Here is a 27,639-nt window from a genome sequence, read left to right as displayed (position 1 = left end):
TTACAACCGAGGTATGCAGCAAAGCATTTGTGAAGCCACAACACGCACAACCTTGAGGTGGATGGGCTACAACAGCAGAAGACCCCACCGGGTACCACTCATCTCCACTACAAATAGGAAAAAGAGGCTACAATTTGCACGAGCTCACCAAAATTGGACAGTTGAAGACTGGAAAAATGTTGCCTGGTCTGATGAGTCTCGATTTCTGTTGAGACATTCAGATGGTAGAGTCAGAATTTGGCGTAAACAGAATGAGAACATGGCTCCATCATGCCTTGTTACCACTGTGCAGGCTGGTGGTGGTGGTGTAATGGTGTGAGGGATGTTTTCTTGGCACACTTTAGGCCCCTTAGTGCCAATTGGGCATCGTTTAAATGCCACGGCCTACCTGAGCATTGTTTCTGACCATGTCCATCCCTTTATGACCACCATGTACCCATCCTCTGATGGCTACTTCCAGCAGGATAATGCACCATGTCACAAAGCTCGAATCATTTCAAATTGGTTTCTTGAACATGACAATGAGTTCACTGTACTAAAATGGCCCCCACAGTCACCAGATCTCAACCCAATAGAGCATCTTTGGGATGTGGTGGAACGGGAGCTGTAAGCCATAATCATCAAAATTATAACACATAAAGTCTTGAAATATCTCACTTTGCATGTAATGAGTCTATATAATATATTAGTTTCACCTGTTAAGTTGAATTCTTGAAATAAATCAACTTTTTGATGATATTCTAATTTTATGACCAGCACCTGTATATATATATATGTTTTTTATTATCTTTTTTTGGCTACTGATACTTAATTAAAATGGGATTATATATTTAAAAGTTTGTCACAACAATGAACTGAACATCCAATTACAACATTGCGTGAATTTAATTGAATTTAATTGTTGGGGTGTTCACAATCCCTGAGGTTATAAATTACTCATATTATGGTCATATTATGAAAATCATAATTTAAGGAACGATACAGACATTTGATGTGTTTAATACTTGTATTAGTAACGTAAACGTATCTAATAAATAACATAATCAAATATATTTGATTGGCATTTTCTTAAAAAAATAAATAAAATAAAAAGTCCTGGGAGACTAAAGTGTAGCATATTCAGGGAGAGTGCCAAATGTGCGTGACAACATGCCACTTTTAAAGTACAAGCACTGCCTAATGGAGAGGAGCTTTAAATATAAACTGAATCCTCATTGTGCAGCTTTCTTTTAACAAGTATTTTAACACGTTGCAAAACTTTTATAGTTTATCTGACAATGCAAAAATGAGAGACAGAACGAGAGAGAGAGAGAGAGAGAGAGAGAGAGAGAGTGAGAGAGAGAGAGAGAGAGAGAGAGAGAGAGAGAGAGAGAGCGTAACCTCTAATTAAAAGTATTAGAAATCTTCTTCCATCAGCATGAGGGGGAATTAATGTGGGGCTGTTGGCACATGAAGTCAATGCTTCAGGCTTCCTCTCTCCAAATAGGCAAACAGGAGGTGCATTGCAGAGAGCCTGTTGCCTTGGTAACAACAACTGAACTGCATGGATTCCAGGCAGAAGCACTTCTGAATTCTCAGGGGTGAATCTAACTACACATTTAAAGATTTAACGTTGACTCAACACAACAACACAGCAGCAAACCCAAGAAACTGAAACTTACATTGTTAGAACTAATCACAAGTTTAACCTTCACCGCATAAGGTAGCCTACCCTACATTACTTCATTGGAATCGAATTACATAAAACAATACATTTTAAATGGTAGCACTCTAAAAATAAATCATTTGTGGAGGACACTGATTTGAAGACACATAACATTTTTCATTTCTGGTGAAACGCGTCAGTCAACAGCACATAATAATTTCTCTGCCTGGATGTTTTAGTAAGGAGTTTCCAGAAGTTTCCACACACCTTATTCTGGGCAGATGGACCCTTTTCCAAAGCCTCTAATACTGTATATCCAGTTCAAAGGCTTCTGTCAGTGACGCGCCCCAACAGCTGATTCATTTTAAGTGCAGGAAACTGTCCTGGGCTGGGTTTCCCGATAACGTTGTCTCTTACCGCGCTACGAAGACTCTTAAGGTATAACTTAACTGAAGGTATACCATTTCTAGGCGTGTTCCCCGAACCATATCTTAGGAAGCTGCTTAAGATACGTGCGACGTTACCCGGTGCTGTCCGTGGCGATGGTGCTGAATTGGTTGATATCGATGGATCGAGAATCAATTATTCTCTCGTGCAGGGGCTGTTTATGTGAGAAAGCGGTGTTCTTTATAAAAGAAGCACTTCAGAAATAGTTGAAATTGCATTTATTAGGACTCATGGGATATTACAAAAAATAATCCAAACTATAACAGCCTATACAGCCTAGCCTACATATTTAAATTGCATCATATATTGCTGCCATAATAACCATTTCAAGATTTTATGTGCTTTCTTCTCTTTCCCATTTTTGTTCACTGAGGTGGAGCTGCGATGAAATATTGTTATTGTAAATACTTTCCAGCATTTCAGTAATAAAAGTGTAGGCTACATCTTACGTACGGTGCTCGGCGGTGATCAAAAAGGATTTAAACAGTGGATTTTGAATCTCTTCTTGTAAACTCAGAGATGTGGATTCAGACGGCAATTAAATTCCCACACGACCTGTTTGTCAAAAAACAGTAGGTAGGCCTACTAATTTGGCCAGGGATTTTTACGCGGGTTGGGTGAGAAAAAAAACACTGATATGGATTCGGACGGCACTAAAATCACCGACTTACCCCTGTAAATGTTTAAAATACCGTACGAGCCCATGAGAAACAATATTAGCGTCCGAATAGGACTTAACTGACAATAGCCTATGCTTTCACTGGCCTTTAAAAGCGCTCTTTAATTGAATTAATAATATTGTAGGCTATAATAATATAATTAAAAATCTAACAACAATCAGTGTAATGACAATTTTATTCTTTGCATGAAAACACTTGAATTAGCCTAATTGAACAATGTCTGGGTGTATTAAAACTTCAGAATTATATTCGTATAGACCTGCAACAGTGATAAGGTAAAGCTAAGAGTGGTCCAGACCAACCTTCCGAACGTATGACTTACAGAAGGTATACTTACCTCGGGAAACACATATTAACGATAAGGTAGCCTACAGCTTAAGGTGTAACTTAAGAACGACGTAGCGTTAAGGAGATTTCGGGAAACCCAGCACTGTTCCCAAAGGAGAGGCAGAGTATCCATCCTTTTGTAAACGAACTGACTGTACTGATTTACTATTACCTAAACGCTCAGATGGAATCTGCAGAATCTTTACGCATTGTCTGCACTGAATCTGGAAGAACATTCTCCAGGATGGATTTAAATGCTAATACTTTACTAAATGGTGGTAGTTACTTTAAAAAGTAAGGTTACTCCCTAAAAACAGTAACTAATTGTGTTATTTTTTATGGAACGCAATGCGTTACGTTACTTTCGCGTTACTTTTTCTCACCTGGGCTGGGCTTGCTTGTTTGTTTTGTTCAATTTTTTTAGCAAATGAACCTCAGGCTGAAGGAAATACAAATTCAAGTGTGTATACAGTAGAGGGCGCAGCTCAAACAAACCTTTCAGCTGTGCTGCCATTCTGAATTGCAGAAGAATAGTTTTTGCTTTTTAGTATGGTTGAATTGGTTCATTGAAGGTCAGCAGCAAAGACAATTGGTTAATAAAGTGAGATTAAATACATAAAGTATACTTGCGTAATTCAACGTTTAATTAGTGCAGGTTTGTGTAATATTCAGAGTTTGCATTTCATTGTTTTTTTACTTTGAGGAATACTGAATCTGTTTTTGTGCTGGTGAGATGAGTAAATGCATGTTCACATTTAGTCTAGAACTACAATATCCATCATGTTCACACAGCGCACAAAACGCCTCTGCACTTACTCCTGATTTCTCTCATCATGGAGACAGGAGAGCTGTTTGTCAATACATGGGAAAACAAAGTAACTTGAGTAACCTATTTGGAAAAGTAACACAGATATTCATAATTTAAAAGTAATGCGTTACTTTACTAGTTACTTGAAAAAAGTAATCTGATTGCGTAACTCATGTTACTTGTAATGCGTTACCCCCAAAACTGAGTAAGAGTAGTAGAAAATACTTGGCTACTAAAAGCATAATTAATTAGACAAATTACACAAAATATGAAATAAAATAATAACATTCCCTGGAAGTTTAACGGTCGCAACTAACAGGGCTGCTAATTTAGTACAATTCTGCGAAGATACAGTGGGTGATTGTTTCAAATGGGCCTAGATATTGATTAAAGTGAGATCTTAGTTGGATGTCTGATAAAGTGATGCCTGTTTACATTCATAAGCACTCAAAGCTAAAAGGACACAGCATTATTAGTGCAAAATCATTTATTGCAAGTTCTTACACAACTTTCTGGAATTGGAAAGTTCAAACTACACATTCATATTACAGAAATGATTATTAACATTTTCTTCAAGGTTTTTGAAAACTGGAGCATCTGTATTTTCTATCACTCCAAGATCGCTCTGAGCGATTTTCTTTCTTTCACCAGCAAACAGCAGAACAGAATGTGACCCCTGTGGGCTTGAGCTGACAAACAGTTTTTGCAGCTATAAGGGTAAAATACAGCAGCCCTCCTATGATTTACCCCTCCCTCTCTCACGTCTCTGTGTGAAAAAGATGATTTATGCCAGGTTTTTTTGTCTCCCAGCACTCTACTCTGAATAATACAATGTGGACAGGTTTGTCTTTCTCGGAGATATGATCTTGGTTTTCAGAGGCCAAGTTATGGATATATATGTCCTGCGAAAAGGTAGAAAGAAGGAAATTATGAGTCAGGTCGCCATGATTATGAGAGATTCTCTGTCATCTTACGAAAGTGTGCCGGCGGTGGCCGATTGGTTACCTTTACGAGTTGAATGATAAATTGGAAGAAGATCGGCAACTTCATCTTGTAAATATAAAAAAACTAAAAAAAACTTTGTTTTTTACAAAACTGATTTGGTAACATTTTACAATCAGGTGTCATTTTTCAACATTAAGTAACTACATTAGGCTACTTACCAAGAACTATCAATGAATAATAAGTACTGTATACAACATGTATTAGTATTTACTAAATCATTTTTAAATGTTGTATTTGTTCTAAACAACTGTGTTTTATTAACTAACATTGACAAAGATTATTAAATCTTGTAAAAAAAAAAAGACATTGCTTGTTAGTTCATTTAAGTTGATACATTAACAAATGTTAATAAATTATATCTTATTGTAATATTATTTTCTTATCTTATTTTATATCAAAATGTCTGACATTTTGTTTAATTTAAGTTTAGGGTCTTTCTTGCAATTTTTTTGTTCACATACTCATTTAACTACATTGAGGTCACCAGGATTCAAGTACTTTCACACTGAAACCAAGAGTTGATTTCTTGATTTAAAGGCTGTTTAAACACAGCTGTGCATATAAAGCAACACTGGGGTCATGAGATCTACAGTGATAAGGTAGCAAAAGTGTGAAGACTGTCTCTGTAAGCAGGTTGCCCGAGGGTTCTCACAGCCGTCTTGTCTGAAACTGCCTCAGAATTATGAGATCATTGCAACATCTGCCGGTTAGAGGGACTGACGCTGATGGACGGCCAGGTGTGTGTGTACATAATGTACACACAAGCTCACTGCACAACGATGACAAATGAAAGCGGAAATGAAATGCAGTTTGTGTCACGAGATACCTAAATAGCAGTCTCAATATATTTACTCACTCTGAGTGAGTCAGATTGAGCCATAGATACATTAATTACAGGAGGAGAGTCTCTTCAACCTCTTCTGTTCCACTCAAGTTCATGACACACATACACTGTAAAAAAAAAAAACGTAAAAAAACGGTAATTTTCTGGCAGCTGGGGCGCCAGAAAATTCCTGTTAAAAAACGGAAAAATACTGTAAAAAAATGGTCTTTCTTCCCGTTGTTTTTACGGAAAAAAACTGTATATTTAACATTGGATTTCGGTAATATGATATAATGTTAATTTACCGTCCTATTGAAGTATTAATATCTGTTTTTTACACTGATAACCACCAATCACAGCAGTGATGAGAGTCACATGATCAATCAAAGCTCAACATAAGCAGTTCTTCCACAAGAGAGTTAATACTAATATATATAGAAGCTGCACAGTGTGATTCACACAAACATTAAACACCATCATGGTAACACATGAAATTTTAAAAATGCAATAAACATTAATTTAACAACATTAAATGTAACATAAACCCCTAATGTACATAACTGATTAGAAAAAACGAAGAAAACTATGAAGAAACAAACATAGTTATTTCAACAAAAATACATCAAATGTGAAGTGTCACAGGGAATTGTGGGAATGTCAATTTACGTTTTTTCACTGTAAATGATACAATGAGTTGTTTTTTCACTTTCAAAAACTGTAAATTTAACGGTATGTTACAGTAAAATTACATTAAATGTACCGTTAGATCTATCACAGTTATTTACCGTATATAGTACGGAAACTTTCTGTTAACCAATTAACAGTTTTTCACTGTAGCATTTTTACAGTCTTTTACCGTTAAAATTACGATAATTTTTTACAGTGTATGTATATTATGTTAACATAATTCTGTTTATGCAAAAATATTCTATCATTTATGCATTTGGCATCCAAAGTCACTTGCAATGAATTTAAGTACCATTAAAAAGTTTGTGGTTGGTAAGCTTTTTAAAAATGTTTTCGAAAGTCTCTTCTGCGCACCAAGGCTGCATTTATTTGATCAAAAATATAGTAACTAGACTGTGTCACGATAAATAATGGAGGATACAAGATGCAAGTAACAACAGTTTATTGATAGAGAAAGTGAGAAATAATATCCAAAACAGTCTGGTGCAGGAAGACAGTCCAATGGAATGGCGCAGGAACGTTGACAGGCAACCCGATCAGCGGTGGCAGAAGTGAAGTGAGAAATCCATGAATCCAGGCACGAAGCAATGGAACTCCAGACGAGAATAATCCCAGGCAGAAATGCAGAAACTCGGGAACTAGAATCCAACACAGGCAAGGGCAGCAAGGAAAACAGGAAGCAGGACAGGACACGACACCGGGAATTCTCACAACGATCTGACAACACAAGACACCAGGCAATGAACATATATAAGTGCGACTGATAGGTATCAACTGGCGCTGCTGCTAATTACGGTGATTAGCAATCACCCTCACACACACACACACACACTAACGTACGGGAGGAAAGAGAGACAGTGAATTCATAAACCGTGACAGTACCCCTCCCCCTATAGGAGCGCCTCCTGGCACTCCCAGACAAACTTACCTGTTGATTGTAATCATCGATAAGGGAGTGATCCAGAATGTCTCTAGCAGGTACCCAACTTCTCTCCTCTGGACCGTAACCATCCCAGTCCACCAGATTAATGTGTGAATGAAACACGGGTTTTAATTTAGAAACAGGAACGACAGAATGAATTCTCCTGTACACAGGAGAGAGTTTGAGTCGGACTGCCACCGGACTAAGGACTTTGGTGACAGGGAACGGGCAGATGAATTTGGGAGCTAGCTTGTTAGAAACGGAGCGGAGCAGAATGTTCTTGGTAGAAAGCCACACCTTTTGACCTACGACGTACACGGGAGGCTTCGACCGGTGGCGATCGGCCTTGGCCTTGGTGAATGCCCCCACCTGGAGAAGAGTCTCACAGGCTCTGTTCCATGTGTGGCGACACCTCTGGATGAAGGGGTGGGCGGAGGGAACTGCGACTTCGGATTCCAGACCTGGAAAAATTGGTGGCTGGTAACCTAAGCTACACTCAAACAGAGAGAGGCCAGTAGATGACACTGGTAACGAGTTATGAGCGTTCTCAACCATTGAGAGTAGCTGATATTGGTTGTCTCTCTCGGTTTGCCCATTGCTTTGGGGATGAAACCCTGAAGACAGACTGACACTCACTCCCAGTAATTTACAAAACTCTTGCCAAAATTTGGACACAAACTGGGGCCCCCTGTTGGAAACCATGTCCATCGGAAGGCCATGCAAGCGGAAGACGTGATCAACAACAGTCACCGCTGTCTCCTTGGCAGACGGTAATTTGGGCAAGGGAATAAAATGAGCCGCCTTCGAGAACCGGTCCACTACGGTCAAAACGACCGTCTCTCTGTTACCAATGTCATAGTTACGTTCGGCAGGTGATAAACAATGGGACAAAACTGCGCATGGATGCATCTTGTCGACTGTGGAAAAGCGTTGGTAAAAAAACGCACCTACCCCCACCTCTGACGCATCGACCTCCACCACGAACTGACGTGAAGGATCAGGGGCTATCAGGATGGGAGCCGAAACAAAGTGGCTCTTCAGTTTGGCAAATACAGCTTCGGCTGTATCGGACCACCTGAACGTCATTCTGGGGGAGGTCAAGGCAGTCAGAGGAGTGGCTAGTTGGCTGAAGTTGCGAATAAAACCCCAGAAACCTCTGTAGGGCCTTACGGGAATCTGGACTTGGCCAATCTACCACAGCCTTAACCATGTCAGGATCCATGCGCACTCCCTCAAACGAGATGATGTAACCTAGGAAAGGAACAGACTATGCATGAAAAGCGCATTTCTCCGCCTTGACAAATAGCCCATTCTCTAGCAACCTCTGAAGCACTCGTCTGACGTGCTGAACGTGTTCCTGGAGAGAAGATGAAAGAATCAATATGTCATCCAGGTAGACATATATGAACTGGTCTACCATATCTCTCAGCACGTCATTGACAAGTGCCTGGAAAACCGCTGGGGAGTTGGACAGCCCGAAAGGCATGTTAAACGCGGTTTTCCACTCATCCCCCTTCCTTGTACGGACCAAATGATAAGCATTGCGTAAATCCAATTTTGTGAAGACAGATGCTTCCTGCAACCGCTCGAAAGCTGAAGACATCAACGGCAAAGGGTAAGTATTCTTTACCGTGATGTTGTTCAACCCCCGGTAATCAATACACAGTCGCAGAGAACCATCCTTCTTCCCCACAAAAAAGAACCCCGCCCCCGCTGGAGAAGAGGAAGGACGGTTGAACCCCGTTGCTAGAGAATCAGAAATATATTTTTCCATGGCCTCCCTTTCTGGAGCAGAAAGCGAGTTTAACTTGCCCTTAGGCGGAGACTTACCTGGCAGTAAATCTATAGCACAGTCATAGGGACGATGCGGTGGAAGAGAAGCATCACGGGACTTACTGAACACTTCCTTCAGGTCGAGGTACTCAACGGGCACGTTTAACAAATTCACTGCCTCCTTCTGAAACACAGAACCATACACAGACGAACAAGCAGACACTAGACAAGAAGCATAACATTGATTACTCCAGGTGGAAATGAAACTCTGGTCCCAGTCAACCCTGGGATTGTGCTTCACCAGCCATGGGTGACCGAGAACTATGGGTGCTAAGGGAGAGTCCATGAGAAGAAATGACAGCGTTTCTGTGTGGTTTCCTGATGTGATAAGTGTGATAGGCTCGGTGGTGAGAGAAATGTTAGGAAGTTCTTGTCCGTTGAGAGCGTTGACAGAAATCTTGTGAGTAAGTGATGTGATGGGAATCTGAAACTTGTGAGCAAAAGTCAGATCCATAAAATTATCTTCTGCTCCTGAGTCCAGTTAGGCTTGACAGTTGTGAAATCAGGTTGCCCATCTCAGTCTTACTGGGAGGAGAGTAGATGATGAGGTCTTCTCAGCAGAGATCCCACCCGATAGTAGCCTCATCTTCGATCTTTTACCGGAAAATGTTTTATAGGAAATGGCCCGCTCCTCCACAATAGAGGCAAAGTCCCTTGGACCTCCGCCTCTCTCTCTACTCCCGGGAAAGCCGAGCTCTACCCACCTGCAAGGGCTCATGATCGAAAACGGGGCTGACCGTGTCCCCGCCGCTGGCTTGTGGACCTTCGACGACTCCAAGTAGTCTGATTAGACGTGTATGTCTAATCGAGCATCCAGCCCATGCAGGAACATGTCCCACTGTGCCTCCTCGTTCCAATGGCACTCTGCGGCCAGCGTGCGGAACTCGATGCTGGAGGTCGGCGAGTAGCCTGGCTGTCTCTCTACCCGCCACCACACGGTCGAAGACTCTTCTCATCTCTTCGGAGAGTGCCTGGAATGAGGCGAAGCACAGATCTTGGATCTCCCAAACTGCCGTTCCCCAGAGAGCCGCTCGTCCAGTAAGCAGGGTCAAGACAAAGCCACTTTAGACTGTTCGCTGTTAAAAGTCAGCGGTTGCAGAGAAAAATACATTGAGCACTTTGTTAAGTATGCTCTGCAATAATTAGGTTCTCCTGAATAATTCTCCGGGGCAGGTAAACGTGGCTCTGGCTGACAATTTGGCTCCGGGGAGGTGGGCTGAACGGGTGGTGTGGGTGGCGCAGCGGGACTCTTCAGTTGTTGGGTGAGCTCGGACACCTGCGCCACCAGAGCTTGTGCAGCATGACCCGTGTTCGAAATATGTTCTTCCTGTTGATCCATGCATGCAATACTTCTTGACACAACACGACACCGGGAATTCTAACAACGATCTGACAACACAAGACACCAGGCAATGAACATATATAGGCGCGGATGTTAGGTATCAACTGGCGCTGCTGTTAATTAAGGTGATTAGCAATCACCCTCACACACACACACACACACACACACACTAACGTACAGGAGGAAAGAGAGACAGTGAATTCATGATCTGTGACAGACTGTGAAAAATTATTACAATTTTAAATAACTATTTTCTATTTTAATATATTTAAAAATGTCATTTATTCCTGTCATGACAATGCTGAATTTCTCTTCAGTGCCACATGATCCTTCAGAAATCATTCAAATTTTTCTGATTTGCTGCTAAACCAACACTTATCATTATTATGTGCTGCTTAATATTTTTTGTGGAAAGCATGATGCATTTTTTAGGATTTTGGGAAACAAACAGCATTTATTTGAACTTGACAGACACTTTCGATCAGTTTAATGCATCTTTGCAGAATAAAAGTATTAATTTCTTTCAATAAAATAAATATGTATGACGATATATTGTAACATTGTAATGTAAAGTGCGACCTCCATTGCACACGTTTTTGCCTCATTTCCTGTGTCCAGGGATTTGAGACCTTCAGGCCGTTTCCAGAGCTTAGATCTGCTGATGAGGGATAAGCCTTCAGCCTCTCAGATCACTCACACTGGAGGACACAGATGAAGGATGGGAATCTCCATATTTTCCGATGACCTGCCTGCTTTTGCCTCTCAGCACTGAGCACAGCTGTTCCTTTCATTGACATTTATTGAATGGCTGGCTTGAGGCTTCAGGGGTTAATTAAACCTATTTTTGTTACTAACACTCACACGATGTTCTAATATCTCACGATCTATACTCTGTCCAGTCAGTTACTGCTTTGAGCCGGAATCATTGGTCTTCCTTCCAGATGGGATGGGCGGCAGGACTGGTTTAACATTGGCACCTGGCCGGCCCGGGGAGGAAGGGAGTGTTGGAGAGACACGTTCAGAGACTGAGCGAGGAGCGTCAGGGGTCAGACCTGAGTCCATGTGACCTGCGAGAGATCAAACAGACATCCATTAGTCACATAAACTGACAATCTAAAGTGATTGCATGAGTAGTCATAGGAATTTAAACAAATTACACTTATACAATATCTATGCGAACACCTTCTAAAATGAAACAAATATTATGGACCTGTTCAAACAGAACGCAGAGATGCAGGTCAGTAGAAAAGAAAGAAGTGCAAGGTCTAGAGATATGTTTTTTAAAAGTTGAACTTCTTTTAACTTGAGCGCAGAGTATTTACATTGTAGTTTCATGCGCGAGACGCTGCAAAAGATGCAAGATGTGAGCTGTTAAAGACGTCTGTCTAGCCCATGTTCATATTGAAAGACAATGGGATGGACGCATTCTGTGTGAACAGCCTCTATGTATGTTCATCTTTAGGGATGTACAAACTAAATAATAAAATGTATAAAGAATGAGCACAGAAAGGAACATGAGCTCTTGACCTCTAAGAGAGTCCCGGTCCTGCCCCAACATAGATATATCCAAAGGCTCTATGTTGGGCCCTGACCCAGTGTCTGATCCCCGGGCCGGGCTCTCAGCTGAGAGCGCCCCTGCTGAGCTCCTCATGGACAGGCCAGAACTGGCACGAGATTCCTCAGAACTGAGACAGAGGAGATGGAGAGAGAGAGAGAGATTAAGAAAGGTAAAGACAGAGTTACAACATAAAAACAGTTTGCTGTATACTATAGGTCAGTGATTGGCGTTTTACTTTTTGTCAATTCCATACTTCACTCCCCCACCACAATAATGTAATGTCTTTAATGACCTTCATTTAATGTCTTTTCTCAAAATACTGATATATTAATATATTAATTTGGATAAATTAATCAACATATCATATTACCAATCAAATGTTTGGGGTCGGTAAGACTTTTAATGTTTTTGAAAGAGGTCTCTTATGCTCACCAAGGCTGAAAATAAATAAATACAGTATATACATATATGTATTTATATACAGTACTGTGCAAAAGTCTAAGGCATGTTAGTATGTTAATAATGTTAATAATTATGTTAATGTCATGTAAAATCATGTTAATAATTAATTTCTTAAAGTGCAAAAAAAACCGGAAAAAAAAACCGTACTGACCCAAACATTTTATTGGGAGTGCGATTAATTTGACTGACAGCCCAACTTTTAAGGTCTCCTTATGCAGCAATCCTCAGTTCGATTTGAAACTAAATCCAAATAGCAACAACAATATGGAAATCTTTCATTCTCTATAGGATTGAGTTAAAAAAAAAAACACTCGGGCACACACACAAGCGCTGAATAAATAAATATCTCAAGACACCCATTAAAAACAGGTTTTAAGAAGTTTTGATTAATATAGAGTTGGCAATGGTCCCCTCACAGATCTCCCAAGATTATCCAGGCTGCATTTTCAATTGACTTCATAAAGACAACAGTAAAATTCATAACTAGATTGCGAAGTAACAAACTCCACTTGCATATTGCTTTTCCCTGGTGGAGGAGAAACAAAAAGTCACTGGTTAACACAATTTGGAGTAGCACATTAGTTTTGTCCTTTTTTTCCTTCAAGCTAATAAGCAAACGCCAGTGCACCACGCAGACCGGGCGGCTCTGTAAGTCTCCCAGGATTCCTCTTAATGAGCTAAATTACAGTGTATTTAAATATCTTGGGGACATGCATATTTCACAGGAGTAGTCTTATATTTCCTCGCCTGGTTAGAGTCCCCGAGCTCACACACGGGAGAGGAAAAAGCACCGATAGTCATAAATCTGCATTTACGTGCTCCAACACATACATCTTCCAGATGGCTTGCGGCATGTCAGGTACCTGAATGCTTTAACTTTGAGCTGGGGGTGAAAACTTTGATATTTGAGCCTGAATGTGTGTAAAATGGAGATGGAGGTTATAAACATAAAGGGAGAGGCTACAAGATAAAACACGTCCTGGGAAATGATGTACACAAGGAGAGGACTTTGGGGAAAGGTTAATTGTCTTGCCACGCTCAGGTCAGAGACCAGAGGTGAAAATGTGAAGGTGTGTGTGACATACCTGCTGTCCTCATCGGGGTCATGACCGCCGAGGCCAACAGGACGCACTGAGGAGGAAGAGGGGCCTGGTTGAGGCAGGGAGTGAGAGGCTAATGATGATGGAGCTGTTGGTGCACTCCTGTGACACACACATAAACACACATCCAGTGTCAATTAAACACTGTTTACACACACCAGCCTCTGACTGTGGTGGTGCTTTGTGCAGAGGAGACAAAAAAAATAGCATTTTATACAACCACAATAGCTTGTTACAAATCCAGACCATTTAATTGTAGCCATGTAAAACTAAAAACAGTATATAAAAACGAAATACAGTATTGAATTATCAATAAAACATCATTAAAATATCACCCAAAAAGATTCAGCTAATTAAAAATCTACTATTTCAACCAACACTATTATTCGAAAGTTTGGGTTCAAAACGATGTTTTAATTTTTTTTATATTTAAAAGTTGTATTTGATTAAAAACTACAGTAAAAACAGAAATATTATGAAATATAATTACCATTTTCTATTTTAATATAATTTATCATGTACTTTATCCCTGTGATGGGAAAGCTGAATTTCAGCAGCCATTATTCCATTCTTTAGTGTCACATGATCCTTCAGAAATCATTCTAATGTGCTGATTTGGTGCTTAAAAAACATTTCTTATTATTATTATCAATGTTGAAAACAGTTGTGCTGCTTAATATTTTTGTGGAAACTGATTCTTTAATAAACAGACATTTTAAAAAAAAGGCATTTATTTAAAACAGAAACGTTTTTAACAGTATAAATGCCTTCACTGTCACTTTTGATCAATTTATTGCATCGTTGCTGAATAAAAGTAATAATTTCTTTCACAAATCTTACTGACCCCAAACTTTTGCACAGTAGTATAAATTATAGTTCTGTTTATATGAGCTTATTCAAATGTGGCATGTTGCTTGCATTTGTGCATGCAGTTTAATTATGTGTTGCATCATAAACTTTGCCACATGCTAACACTAAACTCTATTGGAATCATTATTTGTGTGGTGTGCAGAGTTGTTCCTTATCAAAAAATATTCCAAACAGTCACTTTTGAGGTTCTAGTTGAGTTAGCATGATGTCTTTGGAGGTAGCTACCTCTGCAGACAGCAAGGCAGCTCAATACATTTTGGATTGAGCCAATGTTTTGGGGATGATGTTCTATCTCATCGGTCACAGTCTTTGAGTAATGTACAGTGTTATGTTACCTCTGAAACAGCTCGGCGTAAGCACCAAGACTCTTCCCACTCAAAGCTTCCCGAATCAGCTGCTGCCGTCTGTGATTGGAAGCCATTTCCTTCAAAATTCACAGAAATATATTTTGCTCACTTAAGTGTTCTGCTATTCCCAGCCATGATAGCTTCTGTGGATTATATCAAACCAATAATTATGTAATATAAACAGAATCAATAACACTGGACATGCTCTCACTCACTGCAGGGGACTGCTGAGGGGTCATCTTGGCCTGGATTTTGTTCTGGTAGTTTCTGCTGTAGGAGTCCATTAGGTCAGTGTCCTTTGTCGTGTTGGCTGCCAGTAACTCACCAGTTGCGTCTAGGACAGCATTATGGTTAGGGCACTCAGCCATCGTGAACAGATGTCTGCTGTGGCTGCAGCAGTGAAGTGCCACAGCCTCACACTGAGTACAACTATTTACAGCTATTTCCTTTATAATCCTGGCGAAGCACCTCGCAGACAAAACTGACTTTATGTAAAGACCCCATGAAACCAAATTAAGAGTTTTGTGGCCTTTAGTCCATGTCTGTTATTTTTGTAACACTTTGCAATACGGGTGCACTAACATGCATTAATTCATCTACTGTATGTCTCATTAAGTTAATGTATGACTCATGAAGAACTAAACCATTCATTAATGAGTGTCGATTAATAGAGTAAGTCATATATGAATTGCTATTAAATACATTTGTCATCACCATGGATTAATTCCCTATCAACATCTAGTATTAACTAAGTGTAAATACATGTCTTAGTCATGGATTTCAACTTCCAGCAGTCTGTTTTAATGAATCTTTAGTTAATTATCTGCAGAACTATCATTATGTTATGACTTTACTTGTAGAGGCACATGACCAGTGTTGGGTGTAATGCATTACTAAGTAATTCATTACTGTAATTTAACTACTTTTCCCTTGAAAAAGTAAAGTAAGGGATTACTCTTAATTTAATTTAATTACAGTTACTTCTGATGTAATTGTATTAAATACTGTATAGACTATAAAACTATTTTATATAAAACAATAGTGGATTTAACATCAAAATCTAACATCTAATGTTAAAATCCATGTTTTTAATGTACATTTTTTAATTCTCTTCCAACTGTGAAATATCGACATTGGAAAGAAAAAATAGTGCTTGTCAAGTGATTTCACTGTGTCTTTAATTGTATGGCAAAGTTGGACTGTGATAGCTCACTTGTGGAGGTGTTGTCAGGTGTTACTGAGCTGCTGTCATCTCCTCCTACCTGCTCCTCTAGACCCAGGTACTCTTTCACCAGCTGTTTTAGTGTCTGGTAGGCCTCAGCACGATCATCTGATGAGCATAATAGAGTGGTGCAGGGGCCAAACCCGGAAACGAGTTAGCATTTTTAGCACTTCCGGTTCCATCATCCTGAAGTCAATTGTGTTTTTTGATTGAGTTTTTGGTTAAATGCTTGAAATAAGGTCTGTGAACACAAGACATCTCAAGATATTTTATTCTACGATATGAAATACATCAGTAATACCCTCTTGTGATAATTTTTTAAAAGCTTTTACTTGTCTTGTAAAAGGTTGCAAAACAAGTGGCTAAATAGGACTAGAGGTTGTTTTTGACATTAAATGTCATCAGCCGTACAGGTGAACTCAACTACTCACTAGTCCGCTTTCACAGCCTCGTTGTGCTTATAATTGCGCTCTTGAAAACTATTATAACTCGAACTTTCAGGGAAAATGTTTTCAAACAAAAGCTGAAATAATTTTTGGAAGCGTAGACACTGTAGTGTAGTTTTTTTATCGCCTACGTTTAGCTTTTGACTTCTGCTGATTATATTTACGCTTCAAAATTCATGAAAGTTGTGTTCACAAAATGTGTAAGAATCAAAAGCTTTTCTTAGTCACAGACCTTATTTTCTGCAATAATCCAAAAGCCAATGGAAAAATCCTATTGTTTTTTTTATCGAGGGAACCAGGGTGATGCTAACGTCTGGGTTGGCTAACAAAAACACGTCATATCTGCACCACTTGATAGAAGAGAGCAATCGAGTTTCCATAAAAACTTGAATGAATCTTTGAAAATGTCTTGCTAAGGCAGTTTTGCTTAATTGTCACTTTCTTACAATTCACAAAGGGAAATAAAAATTATATTCCTATAGACAGACACAGCGTAACTAACCTATATGGGTTAATACAATTTTGTTACCACAAGGGATGATGTTATCAAAGAAGCCAGGCTTTTCTCTGTTGATCTTGGCATACAAATCAATGCGAGACACAGCTGTTTCCATCTGAGCGTTGCTGTAGAATCCTCTTGCTTTCAGAAAGCAGACGTAATTATCAACAACAGTGGGGATCAGCAAGACGTAACGGGGCTCAAAACATGAGTTCTTCAAGCTATACACTCCCTGGTGTTGGAACAAACACACGAAACGTCTGGTATAATTAACTACTGTGGCATCTGACCCAATTTTGTGCTTGGTCAATGAATGTTAACTTGGTGGAACATGTTTTCTTGATGCCATACCTCTAGTTCCATATGCACACAGCAGGCCAGACCTTCACGAGCCACATGCTCAATAGACTCCCGAGACAGGCCATACCAATGTCCTCCATATTGCATCGTCTGGACAAACTGACCCTGACAGTAGGAGAATAAAACCGAAAAAGACACTGTAATTGGAACATGACTGTCATAGAACTCAAATGAATCTCTGAATGGGCGTCAGCATGGATGTTCAGCACAGATTCACTGCAGAATGACCTGAACTCTTGACCTTTGGGCTGCAAGGGAACATCGTTCTTCCCACACAGACAAACCTCTGACCCCAGTGTCCAACTGCACCTGGGTCCATTTACCAGCAGCAACGCTGTAGTCAAGCTTTTACTCGCAGAAAGCAATTCTCAAACACATGTTTCTACGTCTCTGGTCAAGGTGGCTTTAAAACATCAGTACAAAAACCAACCATGCTCTAATCCTACTCTCATTTTGCTTTAACAGGCCCAGAGAGAAGCACTAAGCAGGAGCGTTTGCGTCTGCAGAATGCCGACTCACATCTGTGTTTGTATGATATAGGTAGGAGAGGCAAGTCTGTAAAACTCAGTCTCTTCTTCCTCTGTGCTGCCGGCATAAGGTTATAATCGCACATCAAAAAGGCTTCCTTCCAGCCTCTATCAATCAATAGCACTGGACTTATATAGCAACACTTCAGAGCTAAACGAGATAGTGGCGGCACACACTAGGTGTGCACTCTCTCAGAAGCACCCGAGGGGCCTGGGGAAAGAGAGAATCTAGGGTGAATTCTTTCCCCTCTTCACATTTTTGGCATGTCATTGCTTTATAGACCAATATGGCCTCTGGGAGTCTGTTTCTGCAGATGAATGGGCATGAAAACTGTAACACAATGGTCCACAGTTATGAGTAAAATTGTGCAAAAGCAGATCAGAATATGATAAAAGTCTGGCTGTCTGACTGAAGACTTTACCATTTGAATCATGTTCTGAAATTCTTCGTCTGTGACAAAGTGATAGTCTGAGCCATCCTCTTCCCCATAATAGGGCCCCCTGGTGGTGTGGCAGGCTCTACAACAAACAAATCGATTAAAGAAACTAGAATCATTCATTCTTTCCAGGTATAACTATTCATGTCATCTTAAAAAAAAGTCATGTATTTTTTCATATCACAATATATACGCAGAAAAACTAAATGTTGCAATGTCAATTTTTCCAAATATTGTGCAGCTCTAAGATAAACACAATTACATCACATTATACAGTCGAATAAAATACAGATTCATATTTTATTAGTTCGAAAAATCATATTTTAGTGGCTTTAATAATGCACTCTAAACTGACACTTACCCATAAGAAAAATAGTCTCTGAATTCCTGGCACAGCTTATGGGCAAGTTCCCTCTTCCCACAGGCCTGCGGGCCAGTTAGGACCAGCATGGGGTACGGAGCATCCAGACTGGGGAGAGTACTTGTGGAATAACATGCAAAAATGCATATTAGCTTAATGCTGTTGTGGTGAACCATGCTATTGAACTTCCTGTGAGTTCAACCATGTAGTTTATAACCCAACTGCGTGGCTTCAAATAGCCTCACTACATAGCTCCAGATTCATTTTAGTTCAGATCAGAGCTCTGTGAGTAGTTTGAAGGGCTTTCTGCTTGAGGGAAGTGGCCTATGTGGACTAGACAGGCCCATAAAATGAAGAGGAAAGCGGATCGAAAAGTCGCACCTGTCAAAAATAACCTGCGGTTGCATGAGCTGGTACATCAAGTGGGTCATGTGATCTCTGGCTGCGATCACCTCCAGAGGAGGGTCGTACTTGTTCACAGCAGACACCTGAAAATGAAAGACAACAGCAATGTGACGCACTATTCAACCTTGCCATAATCGTTCAAATACATGCTTTATTTTACAACAAACTTTCAGAGCTTTCAAGTTACTTTCTAGTTTTTTTCTGTTCATTTCAGATCCTTGAACCCAGATCCTTGACTCCAACCAGCAAGCATATGCTATTCAATGTTTTTTTTTTTTTGCAACAATAGGCTTCCTCCTCAAAGCCATAAACAGCACTTCACTTTTTAGAAACTAATCATCGTTATCTTTTTTTTTTTTTTTTAACTAGATCACCTTCTCCTCTGCAGTTACAGTGTGTTGGTCCAGAAGTATGAGGTGCTGGAGGAGGAAGATCACAGCCAGTCTATAGTCATCTTGGTTCTGCAAGAAATGGCTTTGAGTATAAGGTAATTATGATTTAGGACCATTGTTACCTATGCTGTGGAGTTGAGATGTTTATGGTGGCCTTACCTGCACTGGGTTTCTCAGGAGATTCATTTCTCTCAACAAAATCAGGTCATGCAAATGTGCAGCCTCCTTTATCTCACTGATCTGATATACAAGGAACAAAAAACAAGTTGTGAGTAATATGTTGAGTGAAACAAGCTGGGGCTGTACCTTTTCAAAAGGTACACTTTTGTACATTATTTACCCCTAATATTAGTGCCACATATACACTTGAAGAAAAATATGTGCAAAGATTGTACAACTTTCTAGATCTAAAAGATGTATATTAGTACCTTTGAGTAGTAACATGTACCCTTAAAGTACTACTATGAATCTTTTAGGAGTAGATAAGGCACAAAGTTGTCCCTTTAAGGGTAATGCCCCATTGACAAGCTGTTGTTAAAGGGATACTCCACTTTTTTTGGAAATAGGCTCATTTTACAACTCCCCCAGAGTTAAACAGTTGAGTTTTACAGTTTTCGAATCCATTCAACCGATCTCCGGGTCTGGGGGGTCCCACTTTTAGCATAGCTTAGCATAATGAATTGAACCGGACAAGACCATTAGCATCTCTCTCAAAAAAATGAACAAAGAGTTTCGATACTCTCATTCCTGCGTAATAATCAAGAAACTTTGCTGCAGTACCATGGGTGAAGCAGGCGTAATGATATGACGCAGCACCTGATAATAGTCCCCAGCTCAGTAGCCTATTATCAGGCGGCATGTGCTGCGTCATATCATTACGCCTGCTTCACCCATGGTACTGCAGCAAAGTTTCTTGATTATTACGCAGGAATGAGAGTATAGTTCCTAGCCATATCAGCCTAGAAAATCGCAACTTTACATTTTCCGTCGGTCTTAGTACACGATGTAACTACAGAAGAGTCAAGTTTTAAATAGGAAAAATATGGAAGCTCTTTGTTCATTTTTTTGAGAGAGATGCTAATGGTCTTGTCCGGTTCAATTCATTATGCTAAGCTATGCTAAAAGTGGGTTTTTTTTTTAAAGTAACATTTTTGCACATTTATTTTCTGACAGATTTTTTGTTGCAATTCTCACATTTTAGACTTCCTAACCATTTTCACTTGGTCAGACTGGTTCCTTTTGGTTGGTTAAGTTCTGAGGTATAACATTAGAGTAATTTGCATAATATAATATGACAGGAATGTGACAGCTCCTTTACCAGATTGCTCTCAAGGTTGACAGTTCCCAGGAGATGGATGTTCTGGAGACCCGAGAGGCTTTGAATCCGGTTACAGGACAAATCCAGAACTTGGAGGTTGCGGAGGGTCTGGAGATTCTCAATCTTGTGTATCACATTCGCCCTCTTAAAACACACACATATACAATTATCATTTCAATATCGCAAAGAACAGTAACTAAAATGATCTGCACGGTCATGTGCTATTTCTGTATGGCTGTGACTGTGTGATTGACAGGTGAGCTCAGTTAATTCAAGGCTGATGGGTGAGGACTGACAGGTGAACATCTGGTAAGATGTAGCGAGTGCATATCAATGAACGAGAGACTTTCCGTACACCTAACGCCCGTCTCACCTCCCTTTTCCTAGCCTTCGTATTAGGTTCGTGTATGGTTAGAATTTCAGTACACATTACCAAAAATCACACTATGACAAACGACAAAACATCTGGTAAAACCAGCAAAACTTTAACCGTATTTCAATATTACGGACAACTCAAAAATGGAAATGGGTCAAATTGACCCGCAACATAATACGAGGGCCAGAAAGATTCCAGCTTCCAAAGCCCTGGCCTTACAATACCCCCATGCCTGGCACCGAACAGCAGGAGACTGACCATGAGGGGCTCTGGAAGCTCCAGATCCAAAGTGTGATGGGTGTAAGAGGAACAGGCTGACAGGCGCACGCTGTTCAGGGTCTCAGAGCAACAGGGGGGCGGCCAGGTTCAACGCGTGGGAGGGTGTGTACGAGCGAGTCTTTTTTTTTGAACGGGGTCCAGGCTCTCTCACGCCAGCAGCTTGGCCTCATGGGGACATGGACACCAAAGGACGCGGCGCTGCTGACGATGAAGAATCTCTTTGATAAAGGACAGCATAAACATCCTTCAGCTGAGTGGCAAAGGTCTGGTGGCACGCTGGCCTGCCATATGGTGGGCTTCAACACCAGGCTTTGTTTTATTTTCTGAAAAGGCTGGAGCTTAATCATGCATACTGTCTGAAAAACACACAGTTAGGGGATGGTTCCGGGAAAAAACAGTAACTGTCAACGATATCAAAATGGTAGAAGGACGTGCCAAAACAAGAGGCTGTAGTGTTGCCCACACCATCACAGACAGCAAGCATGGCAACCTTTCTAAAAGTGTTGACACGACAACATAATCTGGAAGAGGATGACAGGTGACGGGGAGATACTATGTGGGGAGCAGAAAATATGTCAACAGGTTATGCAGTCTGACGCTAATTAATCCAACAGGGACTCGTAAACACTTCGGGGAAAGACAAGGAAGACCTCTCATTTCTCTATTCCAATCTGAAATTAAAATCAAGCGTGATTACATTTATTTACCGCCCCATCATGAAGACGTTGACATATTTTCCCAAACAGAAATTAACATTTTAGAGTTTCATATTCAGTACCTGTCCTTGGCCTTGCCACTGTTAATTTCCATCCTCAAAACACACATTAATTTATCAGCAAACCTGCTCTTAAGTAAATATTTGACAAATTACACTCATATTTTATACCTCTCTACATTTATTAATCATCAGGAATAAATTAGCTGTGTTAAATGGGTGTTGCTGTTATGTTATAAATATCTGTAGTGTGTGTGTGTGTGTGTTTAAGAGGGCTGATGGTACCAGACAGAGCACTCTGAGGGGCAGATGGTCCAGACCCCTAATGCGGGAGATGTTGTTATGGGCCAGGCTGAGGTGTGAGAGCCTTTTGCACTTTTCCAGTCCACTGATGGCACTAAATGAATTATCTGACCAGCGAGGAATGGTCAAAGAATGCTTTGTTTAGAACAAATCCATAGTTTAAAGTCAAGATGAATCACCCTAGTTACTTTTTAATTACACATTCCAGGTCTTATTGTGATTGTAATTTATCAGTGCATGCTATAAAAAAAACAAAAAGTTCATCAATGTCCTCCATTTTGGTATATGAACTCCACTTTTCCCTATCCAATCAATTCCCGATGGATATTTCAATGGTCCACTTTAGACATTCTATTAACTATAAGTAACTTTGCAACAGCACATGTCAACTACCAGTCACATGAGTATTAGTAGACTGTCTGGTTAATATCTTCTAACACTTTATTTTGATGCTCCCCAAAAGACGTTCTATTCACTATAAGTGACTTTGCAAGTACGTCAACTTATTCTACTTACCCGAACCCTAACACCAAACTCTAACAGTCTACTAATATTCTGATGAGAGTTAGTTGACATGTAGTTGCAAAGTTACTTATAGTTAGTAGAATTTTTCAATTGGACCATCGAAATAAAGTGTTACCCCGCCCTATATTATATTCACTTTGGAAATACATTACTGAAGTAAAATGAATTGCGAATGTTGTGTCATGCTTTGCATGGATACAGTCGAGAATCAGTTTGGACAAAGAAGAATATGCAGAAAGATCCTTCATAACTGCAATCTGGTTGTGTGAAAAATTCACTTCCTGCAAAAAAAAAAAGCAAGAAAAGAAAATAACAGTATGAAAGATGATCATAAAAAAAGCAAGAAATGACAAAAAGAAAATTTCGAACTATTTAGAGATCACTTTTTTTGTAAAACACATCTAGTATTAATAATGAGACATCTATGAGACACAATAACGTTATTATTCTTTCAGCAATGCATGGGAAAAGTGAACATCACAATGCTCTGTACCGAACTGAATCACCTTGAGATTTTTTGGTGGCTGGAATCCAAAGAAATCAGTGAGTTGGTTGTGGGAAGCATCCAGTATGATGAGGTGTGGCATGTGACTCACGCAGGATAGATCTACCAGTCACAAAACATTAGGCAGAAAGAGCAAGAGAAAGATGGATGACAAGCATCTGCACAGCTGAGATTATTTGTCCCGCTACCAAGCAACCATGAAGGGCACGGATGAAGAAAATTCCGGCAAACATTTTCAACAAGAGGATATTATCTACATTAGCGGAAGACAAATATGAGCAGGTCCGAAACATGACAGCAAATTTCATTTCACCATATAGTTTGCTTTTAACACAAACATTAAGCTGGTGTAAACCTACCTTTGATTTTATTGTAGGGAAGCTCTAGCTTTTGTAGATAGATGTAATTGCATAAAATGGAGACATTTTTCAAGTCTCGCCCCTGTGGCCAAACACAATCAGAAATTCAGTTAAGATGGCAATAAAATGTCATCCGGTAAAACCCTGAAACTAGAGGAGAGTATGGCGCATTAAAAAAGGATGTAAACTAATTTGGAGGCCACTTCTGTTTCTCTCTCTCTCTCTCCAGCGAAGTCATGCAACTAAACAATATCAGTGCTTCCAGAAAAATATATTAATATTCTACCCCAGGGCTCTGTTGAGTAAGCCTGGGAAATTTTATTATGGAAAATATAAATTGTTGCATAGTGATGTAACAGTCTCAGTGGGTGTGGGTGTAGATCAGATTGTGGGGAGCAAATATTCCCAAACGGACAATAAAACCACTTATATTGTGGCGACCAACCAATAGAAAACATACTAAATAATGTCTTAACCTGTTTATCAGTCAAAACATTGATATAGGCCTAGAGAGAGAGATATGAATATATCAAATGTGGCCAATGTGGTCATATCAAATGTGACAAATATGGTCATGTGACTCACATGACCATATTTTGATGTGACTGTTACACAAGCCATACCTGCAAATGCATAAAGGTTTGTGTGAGGGTTTGGTTTAATTGATAGAAAATATTATTAGGTCAGTATACAAATATCACAAGGAAATGGAAATCCCACATTGACATTAAAAAACAAATATGAATGTGTGTGTGTTGATCACTCACTGGCACAGAGAGGCATAGGTAAGTGTGCTGGAGTCCTGTAGCAGACTGTCCCAGGTTGGACAGGCATTTAAACACCTCGTCCTCCGTCAGTTCACCATCATTCTCCATTAGAAAAGAACAATTGAAGGAAACCCCACCGATTTAAATGATGGCTACAAAGAGTTACGTATAGAATATAATAGTAAATAAGCATATTTAAATGGCTATTACCTCCATTGTTGTTGTGTGCATGACTGTGTCACCTCTCTTCTTTTGCTGTCTATGGTCTTTTGCTATGGTTTGCTGTCTCTAGAGAACACAGAGGAAGGAACGAATCTGACAAGTTCAGCTTAACACAGACGCCAAAGATGGAATATTTGACGCCATTAATTACGAAACAACTTCATTTTTTTCCCTTCTAAATGTATACAAGTAAAGCCGGACTTTCTGTAAGGATCAATGATAACTAATTTGCACGCCCATCTGTTGCCTGGTAACCTTACATAAACTAAAGCAGCGGAAGCGTTCTGCACATGCGCATCAATGGAACGCTACGATTCAGTTATCTGACTCATGTTGTCAAAACATGATCATATAAATACAGGAATACATAAATATCTATTTTTCACTATTATACAGCCATAACTTGTAAATTATATAGGCCTACATAAGTTACCTTACATTTAATACAAAAGTGTGTGTGTGTATATATAAATTAGTATGTGCAAAGTGTTAAATGAAATTAAACTCCCCACTTGTGAAAAATACAGATTATGTTCTCTTCTGGCATGCCTGATAATATACAAAGAACTTTGATAGTATGAGCAAACAAGTTAAAACTCGGCAAAGTCTGTTATATTCCTTTATTTTTATTTTGACATTAACATTGGCAAAATTCAGTTCAACTCCAGTAGTCCAGGGCTGTGAGAGGCTCCTCACCATGAAAGACTTTTAAGCAACCAAATGAAATTTACAAGCATGTACAATCCCTTAAGTGAACATATCAAATGTTATTAAATGCTACAAAACAAAATACATTACTAAAAAAATCCACAAAACAAAGGCGTGAAATAGTGTTGATTCACCACAATATTGTGCAAATCCCCATTAGATTCTAAATGAATATTGCAGTTGAGAATGCATGTACAGTATAATGCTAACAGGAACGCTCGAGTCAACATCGGGAACCCAATCATAGCACTTAAAACACAAACTTCTATGTCTTTTCTGTGATTCCTCTTACTAGACACATTACAGGCATAATAAAATAAGGCAGACATGACATTTCTAATGCCTAACCGTTCCTGTAACACATCTTCAACATCCAAACAGGATTTTTATGGCGTAAGAATATGAAAGATCGTTGCTGTGTTTCTCTCTTTGGCAACCTGGTGGTGGCAATTATTGATTCAAGTGGTTGAGTCATTTTGATGGATTGCTCGGTTGGCTTCCTGCTTAACGCCTGTGTTCTGTATCGATGGCTTTCTCTCTCGTTCTATTATTCATAATTAATGAACTAAAAATAGCACAGAACACAGAGTATGAGTGATCTGTGTTTTTTGTGCAAGTTTGAGCAAGGAGCCGTGAATAAGACAAAAAAAATCAGATCCAAATATAAGTTTTTTAGTATCAATGCTTAGAATCTGTTTAAACAGCCAAAGAATCCACAGATCCAATGATGAAAGTGTCATCAAAACTTTATAATGTCACAATCAATGTCTGTGTCATAATGATGACGGGCTAATACGGAATCAACAAACACACACACACACACACACACACAACGGGTATAGGGAGCAATGTAAGAAATGCTAAATGGGTTTAGCAATTCCCATTTCCTTCTGTTGAGAAAGAAGAACAAATCAACAAGCGGCGGGTGAGGGGTTTCTTTTTTGCCTGATAAAAAAGCCTGGCATTCTAATCTGGCATCTGTTATTCCAGACACAGGCTGCGGGCCGGGCAGGGAGACGGAGCGCAGGAAGATTCTATAATTGAGAGCAGCGGTTTGATAAAGTAAGAAAATGAGACGAAAATGTCCCCAAGCCACAGTGAGAGAATCCTTCCGCTCAGTCTGAAAGGTGTCGTCTGGTCTAACCAGACCATTACATGGGATTCATTTATTAGAGCGTTCCTTCTGCGAGCGTGTGTGCACTGGTGTGCGGAAAGCCCTGGTTTACCCTAGTACTTTACAATATATATATTACAAAAATAGGAAAGCAACAAGATGAAATGAAACCGATATCGAATGTTTGCTTGAAAGTGTGATTGACTCAAAGCTTGTGACAGTAACGAACGGCAGCCCCTTTCAGAGCACTGGATTTAAGTTTAAACGTGCGAGCCTAGACCGTAGTGATCTTCTTATCCTTGGTAGCCTGTTTAATAGCAGCCTGTTCGCATATGATCTCTTTGAGGCGCTGCAGCCGCATGTTCTGCACGGTCAGGTCTCCAACGCCTGTCTGGCTGCGGTGGAGGAGACTCAAAGCATTGATGTATTCCAGCTCTGTGTAGCGCACCCCTTGATCAACCACCAGGTTTAGCAGCTCGTCCGCCGTGTTGTACAGCATCTCATAGTACTGCCTGCAGAGAAACAGAAGGAAAGAGTTCTGTATTTCATATCAAAGTAATGCTGATCTTTATTCAAGGATGAATTCACACGTTTTTGCATGTGCAAAAGTTTATTTAATGACAATATAACAGCTTTATCATAACTCTGTGAGAGCGATATAAATTCATAAACACTTTACCTGAAAATGATGGCATATGGTGTAAAACATTTCATTTAACCAGAAAGGAACTCACATTGGAGTTTGTAAAAATAAGCTAATAAAGATTAATAGAAGTTAATAATAAAAAAAAAGTTGCTCAAAACATTTCAGAAAGTCAACTTATTTAAGTTTCATGAAAACACATGTATGATTAACTTTATTTTAAGGTGACGTATGTCCACGTTACTACATGTACTTACTATAGTAATAACAGTAAATGATGCATAATTACAAGTAACTGAA

General features: G+C 39.7%; 2 protein-coding genes across 2 annotated transcripts in view; both read right to left on the bottom strand.

Moving 5' to 3' along the window:
• Positions 1–10,949: 10,949 nt before the first annotated feature.
• lrguk (leucine-rich repeats and guanylate kinase domain containing) lies at positions 10,950–24,760 on the bottom strand (the record flags this gene model as incomplete). The annotated part of the gene is made up of 19 exons (XM_084407589.1): positions 10,950–11,586; positions 12,047–12,204; positions 13,625–13,741; positions 14,845–14,933; positions 15,072–15,190; positions 16,070–16,186; positions 17,054–17,255; positions 17,375–17,488; positions 18,333–18,429; positions 18,709–18,828; positions 19,090–19,196; positions 19,488–19,574; positions 19,665–19,745; positions 20,824–20,967; positions 22,479–22,603; positions 23,221–23,302; positions 23,528–23,628; positions 23,886–23,967; positions 24,653–24,760. 19 exons carry the CDS (start codon positions 24,758–24,760, stop codon positions 11,423–11,425), a joined length of 2,214 nt encoding a protein of 737 aa, XP_084263715.1. The 3' UTR covers positions 10,950–11,422.
• A 720-nt stretch (positions 24,761–25,480) lies between these two features.
• exoc4 (exocyst complex component 4) overlaps positions 25,481–27,639 on the bottom strand; it is a 122,795-nt gene continuing 120,636 nt past the window's right edge. Inside the window, exon 18 of the mRNA XM_084407823.1 lies at positions 25,481–27,208. Within this exon, the coding sequence (XP_084263949.1) occupies positions 26,971–27,208 (238 nt within the window). The 3' untranslated portion in view covers positions 25,481–26,970. The remainder of the gene's footprint in view (positions 27,209–27,639) is intronic.

Source organism: Rutilus rutilus (assembly GCF_951802725.1).
Source record: "Rutilus rutilus genome assembly, chromosome: 4".
Classification (NCBI taxonomy): Eukaryota; Metazoa; Chordata; class Actinopteri; order Cypriniformes; family Leuciscidae; genus Rutilus; species Rutilus rutilus.
Note: the sequence above shows the minus strand (reverse complement) of the source record. Positions and strands in the feature narration are given on the sequence as shown.